The sequence below is a fragment of the Pteropus vampyrus genome, unplaced genomic scaffold, assembly GCF_000151845.1.
Source record: "Pteropus vampyrus isolate Shadow unplaced genomic scaffold, Pvam_2.0 Scaffold602, whole genome shotgun sequence".
Taxonomy (NCBI): domain Eukaryota; kingdom Metazoa; phylum Chordata; class Mammalia; order Chiroptera; family Pteropodidae; genus Pteropus; species Pteropus vampyrus.
The window spans coordinates 224,836-240,723 of NW_011889383.1; the positions used below are offsets into that span (position 1 = coordinate 224,836).

Here is a 15,888-nt window from a genome sequence, read left to right on the forward strand (position 1 = left end):
TCCAATGTTGGGGTTCTCGTCTGGATTTGAACATGCTGGGGTTTCATTCCTTTCTGTTCTTAGTCGTGGACTGTCCTGTGTGCAAGCAGCAGTGTTTCTCCAAAGATATTGTGGAGAATTATTTCATGCGTGATAGTGGCAGCAAGGCTGCCACTGACTCCCAGGATGCGAATCAGGTATGTCCTTCTCTAGGAATCCCCAGGAGGCCTTGGGGCCACGGGAAGGGGTCACCAGCCTAGGGGCGTGGTTTTCAACTCCAGGGTTTACTCTTCCTGCACTAGGAGCCTCTGGGCAGGCTGCATAGGCAAAGGCATGACTTTATATTGTTTCTTGGGTCACATATGTGGGCTTTTGTGCTCGTTCTGTTTCCTGACTCTTCCCTTGCCCAACAGTGCTGCACTAGCTGTGAGGACAACGCTCCAGCCACCAGCTACTGTGTGGAGTGCTCTGAGCCCCTGTGTGAGACATGCGTGGAGGCACACCAGCGGGTCAAGTACACCAAGGACCACACTGTGCGCTCCACTGGTATGCGAGGCGGAAATGGGTGGCCCAGGGTGCCCTTTTGCGTTTGTCCTCAGCTGCTTACAATGGGGGTAGCAGATGATGTGTGGGTTCCAGGAGCTTCTGCAGTTAAGGGATACTACTCGAGAGGCCTGATGTGAGAGTTTAAATCATCTGGAGGCTATGGCTCCGGTATGCAGTTTGCTGGTCCAGGGTGGAGGGGAAAGGCCACAGGCAGAGGGGAGGGCAAGTGGATAGGGGAACCTTTGTGCCTCGGGGCGTGCAGAAGATTGGAGGAAACTCATCAGGAAGCCCCTAAGGTGGAGGACGAACCCTGGCAGTGGATGAGGTGGCATGCGCAGATAGGAAAATGCAGGGCATTTGGGGAGGGATTGAGTGACCTCCTTGACCTGGGGTTCTCTGGCACCTGGCGTAAGGCTCCGTAGGAAAAAGTTGTGGGCCCTTAGATTGTTTACTGACAGTGAGTCCTATGAGTGTTTTGAGTGTGGATGTCTTAAGCTTCTGTTAGGTACTTTTAGGCGTTTTATTGGAGGTTCTGCTAGTGGTATGGAGAGGGGCTTCATAGTTTGGGTCTAGACTGTGTCATGGTCTGCGACTCCGCACAAGTGGCCTTTGGGTAGTTACGTTGTGGCCATTTCAGCTCAGAAGACAATATCGGTGGGGAGATGAGGATGGAGATGGTTGCTGTGGGTCGGGGCATCAGGAGCCAGGATGGAAGGGCAGGGATTTATAGGGGATCCTGGGTTTTAGGCAAAGGTCAGGGTCTGGGAGGCAGCAAACGTATCCGAGGAGCTGTGGCCTGGTCTTTGTCTCAGTCATGTATCGGGCCGGGTTGGGAGCCAGAATGTTTGCAGAGAAAAGAGGAACAGACTTTCAAGCAGATTTAACGGTGACAGGCTATGGGGTGGGTAGGGGGCGTGACAGTGTGATAGATTGCTTTTCGAGGGGTATAATTGAGCACCAGCAAGCCTTTCCCCCCATGAAGGGGTTTTGTCATTTTTCTGAGGGTGCTGGTTAGGCATCTCATATGTCCAAGCCTGAAAAGGTTGTGCCAGGCACTCTGTGGGCCTGTGGGTTATATGTAAGAGGTCTTTGGTCTTGTATGAGAAAAGAGGGGAGGTCACCAGGCCTGGTTCCTGAGGAAGCTGCCTCAATGATGTCTGTAGGCTCTGATTTGCTTTCTGTCTGTGCTAGAAAGCAAATATTCTCCGTGCTGGGATGTCACAGTAGCCAGAAACTCCTTTCCCGCTGGACAGAATCCGCTGTGAGTGGAAGAGAAAGCCTGGGGGGGTTTTGGAGGCAGAGGAGCGCTCTTGATCATCCTCCTGGAGAAGCTTCCAGTAGAGGGACCAGCAGGTTGGAAGTCTTCTCTAAAAGCCATCATCACACGTTGTCAGCGCCAGAAGGTGGAAGGGGGAGTCGCTTGGTTAGGCTCGGGACAGAGGGTTTCGAAAGCAAGGATTTGGGTCTCGAGGCCCAGGCTTTTCCCTGGCAATGGTTGCAGGGCCCTCTGGTTTTTCCAGTAGGTTGCCCAGGGTTGCAGGATAGGCAGGAAGTGAGGCCCCCGAGCTGGAGGTGCTGAGCATGAGCTGCATCCTTGGGGTGGGGGGGGTACCTGTTGCACAGGGCCGGCCAAGTCACGAGATGGTGAGCGCACGGTGTACTGCAACGTGCACAAGCACGAGCCTCTCGTGCTGTTCTGTGAGAGCTGCGACACCCTCACTTGCCGAGACTGCCAGCTCAACGCCCACAAGGACCACCAGTGAGTCTTGAGTAAGGGTGGGAGGGGGGCGGGTGCCCATTTCCATGCTCAGCGCCCAGACCCACCTCTGTCTGCCGTCAGGTACCAGTTCTTGGAGGACGCAGTGAGGAACCAGCGCAAGCTCCTGGCCTCACTGGTGAAGCGCCTTGGGGACAAGCATGCCACACTGCAGAAGAACACCAAGGAGGTTCGCAGCTCGTAAGTGTGGATGCCAGGCCCATGAGGGAGTCCCCAGGTGAACACCTGCCTGACTGGACCTCACCTGACCCACCCTCCCCCAGGATCCGCCAAGTGTCTGACGTTCAGAAGCGTGTGCAGGTGGATGTTAAGATGGCTATTCTGCAGATAATGAAGGAGCTGAACAAGAGGGGCCGCGTGCTTGTCAACGATGCCCAGGTACCCCACGTGGTACCTGTATTAGTTTTTGGGCCCCCTTTGCTGGCCAATGACCTCATCTGGTGGAGGGGTCCTGGGGAGTACTGGCTGTTGAGACCATCCTTGGGTGGGGACAGATCCTAGTATCTTCTCTGTCTTTAACGCTTCTCCCCTCACCACCTGCAGAAAGTAACTGAGGGGCAGCAGGAGCGCCTGGAGCGGCAGCACTGGACCATGACCAAGATTCAGAAGCACCAGGAGCACATTCTGCGCTTTGCCTCCTGGGCCCTGGAGAGTGACAACAACACAGCCCTACTGCTCTCCAAGAAGCTGGTGTGTGCTGGTGGGCACCCGGGTGGTCAGGTGCGGGCAGGCATCCTCAGCACCCTGGAGTCTTGGGCACCACCTGTGCACTCATGCGCTGCCCCACCCCCAGATCTACTTCCAGCTGCACCGCGCCCTCAAGATGATCGTGGACCCTGTGGAGCCACACGGCGAGATGAAGTTCCAGTGGGACCTCAACGCCTGGACCAAGAGCGCAGAGGCCTTCGGTGTGTCCTTGTCTTTCCCCTTGCTGCACTGTGCCACCGTCCAGGCCCCGTGCCTTATGTTTGTCTCGTTTCTGCAGGCAAGATTGTGGCAGAGCGTCCTGGCTCTAACTCCACAGGCCCTGCGCCCATGGCCCCTCCACGGGCTCCAGGGCCCCTGAGCAAGCAGGGCTCTGGCAGTAGCCAGGTGAGCAGGGGCGGGGCCCTAGAGGGAGGAGGTGGGTGTGCGGTCCCGGGGGACGCCTGACCACTGAGCTCCAACCTGCTTTGTCTGCAGCCTATGGAAGTACAGGAGGGCTATGGCTTCGGGTCAGGTGAGTGGGTCTGCTGCTGGGTGGGAGGCTCTAGTGCACTGGGTCCACCCACCCCCACCCACTGTCTTTCTCTGTCTCCTGAGTAGATGATCCTTATTCAAGTGCGGAGCCCCATGTGTCGGGCGTGAAACGGTGAGTGTGGTTGTCCTTCCATGGAGCCGGGGGGATGTAGGGACAGGGCTGTTCATGCCAAGCTGTACCCACAGGTCCCGCTCAGGTGAGGGCGAGGTGAGCGGCCTTATGCGCAAGGTGCCACGGGTGAGCCTTGAGCGCTTGGATCTTGACCTCACGGCTGACAGCCAGCCCCCAGTCTTCAAGGTCTTCCCAGGTAGCACCACCGAGGATTACAACCTGATTGTCATAGAGCGTGGGGCTGCAGCCGCTGCTGCTGGACAGCCTGGGACTGCGCCCCCTGGGGCCCCTGGTGCCCAGCCCCTGCCCGGCATGGCCATCGTCAAGGTGAGGCCCCTCCTCCGCCAAGACCATGGCTGCGAAATGAATGACGTCTGCTGCCTGGCTCTTGACGCTGCTGAGTTTCTCTCTCTTCCTTTCAGGAGGAAGAGACAGAGGCTGCCATTGGCGCCCCACCTGCTGCTCCCGAGGGTCCTGAGACCAAGCCTGTGCTGATGGCCTTGGCAGAGGGCCCTGGTGCTGAGGGTCCCCGTCTGGCCTCACCCAGTGGCAGCACCAGTTCAGGCCTGGAGGTGGTGGCTCCGGAGGGTACCTCAGCCCCAGCTGGTGGCCCAGGTGCTCTGGATGACAGTGCCACCATCTGCCGTGTCTGCCAGAAGCCAGGCGACCTGGTTATGTGCAACCAGTGCGAGTTCTGCTTCCACCTGGACTGCCACCTGCCTGCCCTGCAGGATGTGCCAGGGTATGAGGCTAGGCTCAGACAAGGGGCTCGGCTGTTCCTGTCCTGTGCTCGTCCTCATTCTTGAGGGGCTCGGCTGTGCCCGTCTGTGCCCGTCCTCATTCTTTTTTTCTAGGGAGGAGTGGAGCTGCTCACTCTGCCATGTGCTGCCTGACCTGAAGGAGGAAGATGGCAGCCTGAGCCTGGACGGTGGAGACAGCACTGGCGTGGTGGCCAAGCTCTCGCCAGCCAACCAGCAGGTGAGCGTAGGGGCCCATTCCCTTGGCTACCCAGCAGCTGTCCACCCCCGTCCCACCCCTGTCCCACGCCCGTGGCTCTGATGTCCGTTTCCATACCGTTCATAGAAGTGTGAGCGTGTCCTGCTGGCCCTGTTTTGCCATGAGCCCTGCCGGCCCTTGCACCAGCTGGCCACCGACTCTAGTTTCTCCCTGGTGAGTCCTGGGACTTGGGAGTAGGGCAGGGGCAGGGTTTGTCTGGCCTCACCTTCATCCTGTGGACTTCCCTGTAGGATCAGCCTGGTGGCACCTTGGACCTGACCCTGATCCGTGCCCGCCTCCAGGAGAAGTTGTCTCCCCCGTACAGCTCTCCTCAGGAGTTTGCCCAGGATGTGGGCCGAATGTTCAAGCAGTTCAACAAGCTGACAGAGGTGAGCCTGTGGGGAGAGGCTGGGAGCCGGGGGCTGGGGCTTTGGCGCCAGGTGATAGCTAGGACCCACTCTCTTGTCATCTCCCTGCCCAGGACAAGGCAGATGTGCAGTCCATCATCGGCCTGCAGCGCTTCTTTGAGACCCGCATGAATGAGGCCTTCGGCGACACCAAGTTCTCTGCTGTGCTGGTGGAGCCCCCGCCACTGAGCCTGCCTGGTGCCGGCCTGAGTGCCCAGGAGCTGTCCAGTGGCCCTGGTGATGGTCCTTGAAGCTGGGCCCCCCTGAGCCAGCTCAGCCTCTCTCTGTCCTTTCACCCCCTCCCCAAGTTCTACCCCTCTGGTGGCCTGGCTCCCATTCCTTGGTAGCCCCATTTCCCTAGCCCCTCACAATACGGTTTTTACTTGTGGATTTAATAAAAACTTCACGGGCTCCTCAGGCCGTGGTTGGTGGGCAGTGCCCCGGGCCTCGTCTCCGCAGGCATCTATACCTCACCAAGCCTAGATGGCCAAGGAGGGTGGGGGCGCACAGCCTCCAGTGTTCAGGGAGTAGGGAAGAGCGTCCCTCCTGGGCCCTCTGATGTGGACAGTGCCTTAGGTACGGGGCAGGGCACACAGGGAGGAGGCCGAGGCCGATTTACATGCTTGATCGTGGCCACTCTTCCTGGACTGGTAAAATCTGATGCCCCACAGGGAATGGGTGGCCTGAGGCTCCCACTGGGCCAAGCTGAGTTGCTCGCTGTCTCTGGCAGGCCTGAGATTCCAGGATTCTCTCCAGGGTATTATTAGGAGCCCCCCATCTTGGTGGAAGTGTCGAGGCCAAGGTTTTTGAGGCCTAGAAGGGGTGTTGGAGCTGGGCCCACCGCTGACCTTTGGCTCCCAAGCCGTGAACGTGGGTGGCCTCGGTGTGTCTACCCTTGCCCTCTGGTGTGTCTACCCTTGCCCTCCGTAGCCCGCACCGTAACTGATCTGACACTTGGCCTTTTGACAGCCCCTCACTAAGCCCTGAGTGACTCACCCCAGCCCAGCCTACATGAGGCTAGTCACAGAGGCCCAAGAACTAGTGTCTAATCACTTTTATTAGAGGAAGGGGGCAGTGGAAGTGAACATCCTTTGGCCCGCTGGGGCGACGGGGCAGTCAGTCCCTCCGCAGGTTCTTGAGCCGTTCCTCCAGGTCCGCGTCCGCATCAACCAGGGCTGAGGCCGAGGCTGCGGCCTCTGCTTTCTTCCCACCGGTGGCCACACTGAGGGAGCCTCCGGTGGAAGGGAGGTCTGTAGAGAGAGGCGAGTTAGAGCCCATGGAAAAGGGCACTGGGACAGGGAGTGACAGGGCTCAAACTGGGACACTCACTGGACAGCTCATCTGTCAGGCTCAAGCCCAGCTCATCCAGGACCTGGGACACGACAGCATCACTAGGGAAGAAGATGAAAACTAAGAATCAGGCACCTAGGAAGGTTCACTCCATCCCCACCCTCCCACCTGGTACGCCCGAACCTCTCTTCCTCATCATCCTCATCGCCCATGGCGTCGTCGATGGCGTCGTTCATCATCTCTTCCTTCATGTCCATGATCTCTGCCTGCCGCTCAAACTCCATCATGATCTTCTGGATCTGGGGCAACTTAAGCTGGAAGTAGGGGGAAGGGTGAGTCTGGTCCCTGAGGTGTGGGGGAGGGGTTTAGGGAGAGGCGTACCTGTCTGTTCATGGTGCCCATGGCCTTAGTGACACCCTTCATGGCTTGCGCCATTGAGTTGTTGGACTTGAGTGTCTGGATCTTGAGGGACACAGCCTGGATGTTGGCCCGCATCAGCACAAACTTGCGCACGTACCTCCGTGTGCGCACCAGGTCTTTTGCCATTATGCGCACAGCGTCCTGAGGAGGGAACAGTGGCAGGGAGCGGCGCTGGGACATGCTGGCTCCCATGTCTCTGTGCCTAACCCAGTAGTCACCCTTGTGCCTCTTGGGTCACTACCCCCCATGCTTCTCTGAAAGTCTCATTCTCTGGCCAGTAAGTGGAGAAAGGCTGGGCCATGTCTGCAGCCACGCCCTTGCCTTGTAAAACTCAGTCCTGAATTTCTATCCTCACCTCGCCACAGGCCTGATGGTTGTAAGGTAACCCAAAAGCTCAGCTTTTGACTTGCTCCCCAAACCTCTTCCTTGCCTTGCCCATCCCAAGAAATGGCACCTCGACCTGATTTCTCAGGCCAAAGCTCTTCCCTATCCAGGCTTTGCTCCCCACTGGTGCAGGAGGCTGTCTCCTCTCACTGGCCTGCAGGTCAGGTGTACTGGTCTCCTGTAGTAAACCCTTCAACTCATCAGCTCCCACAGCGGCCGGTGATTCCGAGTGGACTGGCCCACACCGGCTCTTGGCCCACCCATTTCATCACGTTTATTGCTTCATCTGCTTGACGTGCACTTTGCATCTTCTCAGGTTGTCTTTATTATTCGAGGCTCTGATCTCACCTCCTGATCGCTCTTCGCTCCATTTCCTTCAAAGCGCCTATCTGTTGGTATCATCCCACTTGTCCTACTTAACTGCAGTCACAGCAGTGCCTAACCCAGCAACAGCACCTAGCCCTGTGTTCCAGCCCCTGCCAGCCGAACTCACCATCTGCCCTTGCTTGGCCATCTTCTTGATGTCGGCAATGATCTTCTTCTCCTGGGTCTCTAGCTTCTGTCGCTCACGGTCCAGCTCTCGCATGGCACGGTTCAGAGCCCGCTGGTTCTGCCGCAGCAGCTCCTCCGGCGTCTTCCGGCGCCCAAACAACAGGTCCATGGCGGCAGAAGCCCGCCGGTGGGCCCGGGAAAAGTCTGAAGCCTATCTGTGGGGCAGCCTGGGGCCCAGAAAGGTGGCAAGAGGTAGAGCCAGGTCACAGCGTGTATGGGAGTGGGGGGACAAAGGCGGGGAGCGTGCAAACCGCGACGGGGTGACATAGAGGAGGCAGCAAGGAGAGGTGAGGACAGACGGCCACGAGGGCAGCCTGAAACATCGGGGTGCTCCAAGGATCCAAGTCTAGGCGGCCAGATCTGAAAGTCACCCACAGCGTACCCAACCTAGCCCCTCCATCACAGAGCCCCCACAGAGGTTCAGGGCGTCAGCCTTCTCCAGACCATGTTGTCGCTGATGGGCTGAGGCTGGAGCTGGTCGTGTGTGGGTGCGCTGGGGGCATTTGGAACCCTGAGTGCCAAAGTGGAGATCCTAACGGGAGGGCGGGGTCCATGGAAGCCCTGAGTGTTAAGCTAACAGGTAGAGATGGCATTCGGATTGGGCGGGGAGGCCTGAATGCTGAGGGAACTTGGGTGCAGAGAATACTGTTGGAAGTGTCAGGAACCCCTGTATCCCAAGACTGGATAATGGGCGTTGCGGCCGCCCAGTAACCCAGGCAAGGATCTGGAGTAGTCGGGGACTCCTGAATATCGAGGACGGGATGGTGGGCATTGGGGCGCTTTGTCCACCCAGGAGATTATGGGGCGTTGGGCGTCCTGCGCATTAAGCAAGGCGGCGTGGGGCACCCCAAGGGTGAGGCCCGGGTCCCAGGCAAGGGTGAGGCTCTTAACGTCCCGGCAGAGAGGCCCTTGTATTAGGCCGCCCACGCGCCCACCCGGGACCCAGCGGGGGCCACTCACCGGAGCTGGGACGGTGACTCGTTTCCGCTTCCGGGTTACAAGCCTCTCCTTCGGATCCCAGGCGTGACCACCAACGACAGCCCCTCGGTTCTGTCCCCTCTGCCGTCGCCGCCGTTTCCGGATTAAACGAACTGACGTCACACGCCCCGCCCGCACCCGGAATGCTGGGAGGCGGCAAGAACGCGCGTGCGCAAACGCTCGGAAACGGGCCTGAGTGCAGGCGCATGCGCACCACTTTCCGTTTCTCTGCGTCGGCCCGAGGGCGTGCCGCACGTTCGAGTCCCGCCCCAGGATGCCGTGCCACGCCCGGAGTCCCGGTACCCGTAGGGTCGATGCACCTGCCGACGCCTTCCCCCGCAGCCACCTCGGAGGTCCTGCGTCCCACCACGTCACCCACTAGCACCAGGCAGGGTTCTCTTCCACGGGCCCACCGTGGCAGGAAGGGTCAGAGGTGGAGATGGCGCTGACTTTCCTGAGCTGGTTCACCGACCAGAAAGCCAGGGGTGGCGGGATCCCACTCCTCCCTCATCCCAGAGTGGAAATCTTCCCACCAAGCCTGAGGATTGGGGCTTGATCTCCTACTTCCCCCAGCACTGGGCAGCCTGCTGAAGGGTGCCCTAATGCCACCTGGGCTGACATACCCCCCCACCTCTTGTCACAGGAGCCCTGGTGGACATCAGCTGCCCCTCCCTGCCCACAGAAGGAAGAGGCGGAGGCCATGCAGTAACATTCCCCTTTAATAGCCTGGTGGGACCTCCAGTGGTGGAGGGATGGGGTGGCGGGGCCCCGGCCACCCAGTCCCCTCGGCCACCCACCCGAGAGCTCAAGAGTGGGGGGCTGGATGGCACCCAGCGGGGGGCTAGAGAAGCCAATTCATTTCCCATCGCTGAGCGGGTCGGGGGAGACAGCGCCGACCTCAATCACATGGTGGTTAAAAAAAAATAACTAGGAGCGGGTGGCAGGGCAGGGAGGCAAGGCTAGGGCATGGGATTCCCCCCACCTGACGCCCCATGCTCCCCACCTGTGGCCCCCAATAAATATTTGCAGGGGACGCCGGGGCTGGTGGCCCTGGCAGGGGTGTGCGCGCCAACCCTATTTCAGGCAGCGCTCGAAGTAGGTGGAGCCGATGTAGCCACCCCGCATGGAGCGCTGCACGTTCTGCTCAAACAGCCGCCGGTTGTTCTGCAGGACCTCAGCGGCTTCCTTGTTCAGTGGGTCTTCGGGGTTGGGCTCCTGTGGCCAGTATGGGTAGGGGTCAACAGGCCAAAGGGGCAGAGGGCCAACCTCCCCAAAGCCTACCCACCCAACCCTACTCACCAAGAAGAGATACTGCAGGCCATAAATTATGGAGTTTATCGTAAGGACTGGCTTCCAGTCCTCTCTGTGGGCAAAGAACATCAGGATCAGGGGCTGGTGAGTAGACAGATACCGCTGGTCCTGCTGGGCATGTCAGGCCCAGGACACGGGACAGAGGGCATGTGAAAAGCTAAGGGGAGGGCTCAGGGCGGTACAGGCTAGAGAGAAAGTCAAGGTCTAGCCATAAGGAAGAAAACACAGAAATGAAGAGACCGAGGAACACAGACCACAAAGGGGAGGGAAGGGAAGGACATTGGTTCAGTGCAAGGCTGTGAGGGGGGCCTAGCAGGCAGGACTAGGGAAAGCAGTGGAGGGCCAGCACCCTCACCTGAGGATGTTGAGGCAGACGTTGCCCTCGAGGTCAATGTTGGGGTGATAGACCATCGTTTCACACTTCACCTTGGGGGGGTCGTGCGGGTAACCCTGGCCCACCTGGCTCCAGGAAGAGAGAGAGGAAGTGGACAGGCGCCCCAGCAATGCCTGGCTGTGGCCTCAGCTGTTGCATCCTCAGCCCAGGGAGCCACCCCTGCCTGCCTACCAGGGACTCACCTTAAAACTGAACACAAACTTCCCGCTCTTGTAAAAGCCCTGTGAGGGGGGAGAAAGCGTTAGGGTCCTATCCCGTAGGGCCTGGCAAGTGAACCAGGCCTCCCTACTCGAGAGGGGACCAGTCCCTGGCCTGTGCCTGGGATCCTTACCTCATCAGGACAAATAACCAGCTTGAAGTTGAGGAGGTCATCCGGATCTGAGAAACTGATGTCACACGTCTTGGGCAGGTTCAGCTCGTTTATGTCTGGATTGCACAGCAGAGAAAGGGGACAAAGAAGGGAGCGAGGAGGGTGCTCAGAGCAGGTACAGGTGCCAGGAGAGCCTCTGTGACCTTCCCCAGGGCGGTCCTGGGCTATGCCCCATATCCCCAACCTTCTCCCTACTCTTTCTCCTCCCCAGTCTCTAGGCAGGGTCTCCTAGATCCACGGCACACCCAAAACATGCATCTTCAATTGCAGCTGTGCCCTAGCTCTTGGTCCGGGATAGTAACTCTTCAGCTCCAAATATATGCCCCAACATCCGGGTGCCCTGACCCAGCTCCCAAATACCCCCACTCCCAACTGGCTCCCAAGAGCCTCTGAACTCCAAACCGCAGGATCCTCAGCCATGACCTCCACTTTCTAGTGGACCCTGCTAGTCCTCACTTGTCCACCTGAACTCAAGGACTCTGTCCCCCCCTACCCTAAATAATCCCCTCACTAATTGCCAGTATCCAGTGTCCCTCCTCTTTCCTCTCTGCTTACTTCCCTAAACCCAGGTTCCTATCTGACCCCTAGTCCTGTGAATCCCCAGCCCCACTCTTGCTGGCACCCACTCTCTCTCCCTCCTCCACCTGTCACCGCAAACCCTAAATTGCCATGGGACGTCCCCCAGGCCCCAGAACCTAACTCACGCCATCGGACTCTCGGATTCCCAGTGACTCAAGCACAAAACACGAAATCCTCGTCCACTACTATCCCCAATGTCCGGCTCCCACTATGCTCTCTGCCTGTCATCCAGATTCCCGTCTGTCCCCTAGAATCAGTCCCCGACCCCCCACCACTTCCCTCCACCGCCTGACTCTCAGATTCCTGGTCCCTAATACCAGACGCCTGGTTTTCCGAATATCCTAAGTGCCCCATCCTGTGCCCCTCTTCTCTGATCCCCGGTGGCTGCATTACCTCACCCCTGATCCCCCATCACCCCAATTCCAGGTTCTGACCTCCGACCCCCCACATCCCGACCCCCAATCTGACATCGCTGACCCCCGGCGAGCGCGCTACCCCACTCCAGACTCCCAGATCACCCCGCCCCCACCCCCCCGAACCCCCTACCCTTCTGGATCCGCAGCTGCGCCGCCGACGCCTTCTTGCTGCTGCCCTTGGTGCCGCCCGCCGACTCCTCCTCCTTCTTCTGCTGCTTCAGCGAGAACAGCTTGATCATCCTGCCGCCGCCGCCGCCGCTGCCGCCGCTGCGGGGCCCGGGACCCCGGCCACACGGCCGCCCGCCGCCGCCCGCGCCGCCTCCGCCACTCAGACCCGCCGCCGCGGCCTCCTCCGCTGCTGCCGCGGCCCGTCCGGCCTGCCGCGCCGCTCCGCGCCCACCGCGCGGCCCGCGTCGGCTCCCGTAGTCTGCTCCGGCCTGGCCCAGCACCTCGGGCCGACTCGGCAGTGCTCGGGCCGACTCGGCTCTTCTCGGGCCGACTCGGCCCCGCCCCCACCCGGCCGCTCCCTCCGCCCCCTCGACCGCTCGGGTCTCCGGCCCAGCTGGGGCTGCGGACGCGGGTTCCCTGGGCCGCGCCGCCTGCTTGCTCACTCGCTCCCTCTGCGAAGGGGCTGCGGTTCGAGGTGGAAGGAGGCAGCGGCGGCCGTATACTAGAGGAAGCTGGGCTTCCGCGGCAGCAGTGACTTCGGCACGGAGGTCCGCAACGGCCTCGGGCGCCCCACCACTTCGGATATTTCCGTCGCCTGTCCGCTTCGGCTCCGCCGACCCCCGTCTTGCGCTGTGCGCCTGCGCAGCCACCGCCGCCGTTCCCGCCCCGTGTTGCTCAGCGTTGGGCTTAGGATTCGGATTCTTTCGGCTGGGCTCGGGTATTTCCGCTTGTCCAGGCTTCTCTCGGTCACTTCCGGGGAAGCTCGCGTGTCGCAGACAGGAGGCGGTGCTGCCGCCATCTTTGAGCGGGGCAGATGCGGCTGCATCGCTCCATGGCGGGTCATTCCCATTTGGACTTGTGCAGACCGCGGCGGGGTGAGTCAAATGAGGTCGTCGCCCCGGAGGTCACGGACAGAGGCATGGTGATCGCGGAGAGTCAGAGCCCAGGGGGCGAGGCCAGGGGCGTTGCCAAGAGGATTGCAGGGTCGGGCACCCTCGTGTCTCATCGCAAACCAAACCACCTGTTCTCAAAGATTCTAGTTGCGGTAAACTAACAAAACGTATCGTGCCAGAGAGGGGTCAGCCCTACAGAGGGTTATGCAGTAGGACACTTGGGGGCGGGACCGCTCTTGGCGCGGGGCCCGATTTCCGGCGGGTGCGCGGGACGATCTTTCGCCGTCTGCACGGGCCGATGTGGGTGGGGCCAGCTCCTCCTCCAATCCCAGCTCAGCGGGCCTTGGAGGACGGTCCTGTGACTTCCGGCTGTCACCGCGGAAACCCTCTGGCTGGTGAGCTGTGCTGGTAGGGCTGGCCAGCGCGGGGGCGGGCAGGCGGGAGCGGCCGTGGCTCTGCTGCTCAGCTCTTCCGCGTCCGAGCGCGGCTCCCGTGGCACGTCCCCTGCCGTCATTGAGACGACGTGCCGTCGCCGCCCGGAGCATTGTGGGAGACGTATTCCCAGCCGTCCAGTTGGGGCCCCGTTGCGGTTGGGCATCCGTGCTCATGGGTTCCTTTCAGACGTCGACCGCTGCCCAGGCCCGTGATCGTCACTTCGGTGGAGTCGCCCTGACGTCCTCTCATCCCTAGCACCTTCTTCGACCGAACCCGGGGTCTACCTCAGTCCCCATCCTAACCTTAGGCAGGCAGTCGCCTTCACCTCATCGGATCTCGGTCTGGCGTTCATCCCGTCCCCGCCTCCTCGGAGGCTCTGCCCTGTGAGTGCTGGGTACTCTTGGCGTCCTCGGGCCCCGTGGACTGATTCCAGGTGAATTCGGTAACCGCCCGCCCTTTCGGCCTTTTCATTCTCAACGCCACCAACCCAGACGCCCCCTTCAGCCCTCCGGTTGTCCCAGCTTCACACTCCCAGCATCCTTTCTTGACTGTACGTGAGAGCTGAGTTCTGGAAAGGTGCAAGGGTGAGTATGGGGGCTCAAGCCTCACACAGCTCAGGTTTGGGGCTGACATGATTGCAATCATTCCAGCGTCCTCGGGCTTCAGTATTGGCTGGTCCTGGGACTCAGAGGGCCCTTCCAGACTCAAACTCCCTCTTCCTCTAGCTCTTTCTCTCCATTCTTAGCCATTCTGCTCTTGGTGATTATTTTTTTAAACTCTGTCTCTATGCGAGGGTTCATGACCACCATGCTGTTTCCAGCCAAAGTCTCAGGTGGTTCCTGGTCCATGTGTCCATCCTCGGGCCAGTTGCTGAGGCCGGTCAGCTTATAGGCCCAGCCAGGATAGGGTGTTGGTTCCTCAGAGAGGTGACGCTGGACTCGCGAGGCTTCTAACATAGTGGCTTCCCCACCGTGCAGGGGGGAAGACTCAACCATGCAAGAAATGCTGGGAAAAGGAGGACCTTTCTGGGTCTGGACCAGAGAGGGAGGGCTTGGCCAGATTGAAGCAGGGGGCTGTGTTGGAACTGGTGCAGCCGTGTCCTCCTTGTCACCCTTACAGCCACCCAAGTAGCAGAAGGGCACAGGTGTTTTGGGTGTCAAGGGTACCTGTAGCTCCCGGGCCTGCAGCCTCTGCAGAGGCTGCACAGGGCTTGGCATGTGCAAAAACCCCGAGGGAAGCTGGGGTCACAGCCTTGGAGGGGTGAGGCGGAACATGATGGGCGAGGAGGTGGAAGCGCACCTAGCCTCTGGGAGCTGACACTGGGAAGACAGTGTCCTCTGCAGAAAGGAGGGAGAAGGCAGGGAGGCTGAGTGCTGTGGACCTCTATGCCGGAGACGGGTGGCTGGGATCAGAACAATGCTGGGGAGTAGAGAGAAGCAACCAGATTCGCGGGGCTGGAGTTAGGGCGAGAGTAACTGGTGGATGTGGCATTGAGAAGCTGGGCTTGGGAGTGAACTCTGGGCTCAGGTACAGACGATCCAGGGACAGGCTGGCTGGGCATTGGCGTAGCTTCCCCTGGATGGCCAGGGCCTTGGGCTCTCCTCTGCTGGATTCCTCCTATGGCTCTGGCCAAGTGGAGCCAAATGGTCATTCTGTCCAAGCCCTGCCTACTGTACGGTAGCCCTTGGGTTCTCCTCCCCCAGTCACACGGCCAGCTGGCAGTGTGTCCCCGGCCAACTGCAGAAATGTTCTTTCATGGGTGGCTCTTACATCGCTCTTTCTGTTTCTCCTCGGAAGGCTGGCTCCGGCAGGTGGGTCTATGCACTTCTCGAGACTTCGGGTGTGGGGCTCTGGGCTGATGTCTCCATGTTGTTCGTGTTGTGTTTTTTCCTGTGTTGGAATTTCGTGTTTTTACGTAGTTGTATCTTCACAGCAGAGATGATCAAAGCGTGAGAGCATTCTTGTTCTCTGTTTCCGATTATAAAAATCACACAGGCGTGTAAAAAATAATCCATGTTACAGATTTATGAAGTTCCGGCAACATTCCTTTGGCCCGAGGCCACCAGCTACGTTGGTGTTCTAGGGCCTTTCCTGATCTGACTTGCCCGGGGGCCCAGCGAGCATCTTCCTCTCCTCCTTAATTTTGCAGATCCCAGACCAGAGTCATCAGAGTCCCCTCTGTGGTCAGAGAGGACAGCGAGGATTGTCACAGGGCCCAGGATACCCCGACTGTGCCACACACAGGAGTGCCTTGCACGGGGAGCCGCTGACTTTGCCAGATCTGGAAGCCTGAGTGGCCCTGGTCTTGGCTCGGGAGAGGGGTGTAGTGGAGGGGAGGGAGGAGGCAGGGGGCATGCCTTCTCCAGCATGGTGGTCGGAAGACAGGCTGGCGTGTCTTCTTTCCCCGATTCCAGGGACCCAGTCTTGTGGAGGTCGGGGTGACTCAAAGCAGCAGAGAAAAGTCTGTAGCTGCATCTCTGGGAGAAGCTTGGACACACAGGCCTCAAAGGGCTGTTCCCAGAACCTCCAGGCCAAGGGCAGGCTGCTGACACCTGTCCAGAGCGGGGTTAGGTCCTAGGCTAGACCCTGCTGCCTGGAGACCCCTTCTTTGGCACTGCCTTTCACCCCGTTTCTGGTACCCA

General features: G+C 59.8%; 3 protein-coding genes and 1 long non-coding RNA gene across 4 annotated transcripts in view; 2 read left to right on the forward strand and 2 right to left on the reverse strand.

Moving 5' to 3' along the window:
• Nucleotides 1–17: 17 nt before the first annotated feature.
• On the forward strand, nucleotides 18–5,473 carry TRIM28 (tripartite motif containing 28). Its single transcript, XM_011384634.2, has 16 exons — nucleotides 18–176; nucleotides 393–525; nucleotides 2,149–2,284; nucleotides 2,366–2,482; nucleotides 2,566–2,680; nucleotides 2,846–2,992; nucleotides 3,096–3,210; nucleotides 3,288–3,394; nucleotides 3,485–3,521; nucleotides 3,608–3,653; nucleotides 3,728–3,980; nucleotides 4,076–4,395; nucleotides 4,508–4,631; nucleotides 4,737–4,823; nucleotides 4,901–5,038; nucleotides 5,131–5,473. The coding sequence occupies exons 1-16, from the start codon at nucleotides 33–35 to the stop codon at nucleotides 5,305–5,307; spliced, it is 2,196 nt and encodes a 731-aa protein (XP_011382936.1). The 5' UTR covers nucleotides 18–32; the 3' UTR covers nucleotides 5,308–5,473.
• Nucleotides 5,474–6,095: 622 nt separating this feature from the next.
• CHMP2A (charged multivesicular body protein 2A) lies at nucleotides 6,096–8,818 on the reverse strand. The gene is made up of 6 exons (XM_011384636.2): nucleotides 8,663–8,818; nucleotides 7,644–7,869; nucleotides 6,728–6,907; nucleotides 6,530–6,660; nucleotides 6,386–6,447; nucleotides 6,096–6,306 (listed from the first exon to the last, which is right to left on the reverse strand). The coding sequence occupies exons 2-6, from the start codon at nucleotides 7,809–7,811 to the stop codon at nucleotides 6,173–6,175; spliced, it is 675 nt and encodes a 224-aa protein (XP_011382938.1). The 5' UTR covers nucleotides 7,812–7,869; nucleotides 8,663–8,818; the 3' UTR covers nucleotides 6,096–6,172.
• Nucleotides 8,819–9,381: 563 nt separating this feature from the next.
• UBE2M (ubiquitin conjugating enzyme E2 M) lies at nucleotides 9,382–12,553 on the reverse strand. The gene is made up of 6 exons (XM_011384637.2): nucleotides 11,881–12,553; nucleotides 10,717–10,811; nucleotides 10,568–10,606; nucleotides 10,347–10,450; nucleotides 9,980–10,043; nucleotides 9,382–9,895 (listed from the first exon to the last, which is right to left on the reverse strand). The coding sequence occupies exons 1-6, from the start codon at nucleotides 11,987–11,989 to the stop codon at nucleotides 9,755–9,757; spliced, it is 552 nt and encodes a 183-aa protein (XP_011382939.1). The 5' UTR covers nucleotides 11,990–12,553; the 3' UTR covers nucleotides 9,382–9,754.
• A 91-nt stretch (nucleotides 12,554–12,644) lies between these two features.
• Nucleotides 12,645–15,888, forward strand: part of LOC105308638 — a 10,174-nt gene continuing 6,930 nt past the window's right edge. Inside the window, exon 1 of the long non-coding RNA XR_897324.2 lies at nucleotides 12,645–12,793. This is a non-coding gene — a long non-coding RNA (uncharacterized LOC105308638). The remainder of the gene's footprint in view (nucleotides 12,794–15,888) is intronic.

Bases quoted from the DNA above. Each gene is read 5' to 3' on its own strand.
- TRIM28 (XM_011384634.2), top strand. From the start codon at position 33: ATGCTGGGGTTTCATTCCTTTCTGTTCTTAGTCGTGGACTGTCCTGTG. The intron at 3,522-3,607 runs GTGAGTGGGTCT...TCTCCTGAGTAG, and splicing joins GGGCTATGGCTTCGGGTCAG to ATGATCCTTATTCAAGTGCG. The intron at 3,981-4,075 runs GTGAGGCCCCTC...TCTTCCTTTCAG, and splicing joins CCGGCATGGCCATCGTCAAG to GAGGAAGAGACAGAGGCTGC.
- UBE2M (XM_011384637.2), bottom strand. From the start codon at position 11,989: ATGATCAAGCTGTTCTCGCTGAAGCAGCAGAAGAAGGAGGAGGAGTCG. The intron at 10,451-10,567 runs GTGAGTCCCTGG...TCCTGGAGCCAG, and splicing joins AGTTTGTGTTCAGTTTTAAG to GTGGGCCAGGGTTACCCGCA. The intron at 9,896-9,979 runs GTGAGTAGGGTT...TACTGGCCACAG, and splicing joins GCCTGCAGTATCTCTTCTTG to GAGCCCAACCCCGAAGACCC.
- CHMP2A (XM_011384636.2), bottom strand. From the start codon at position 7,811: ATGGACCTGTTGTTTGGGCGCCGGAAGACGCCGGAGGAGCTGCTGCGG. The intron at 6,661-6,727 runs GTACGCCTCTCC...CCCTACTTCCAG, and splicing joins TGGGCACCATGAACAGACAG to CTTAAGTTGCCCCAGATCCA. The intron at 6,448-6,529 runs GTTCGGGCGTAC...CTTCTTCCCTAG, and splicing joins GAGGATGATGAGGAAGAGAG to TGATGCTGTCGTGTCCCAGG.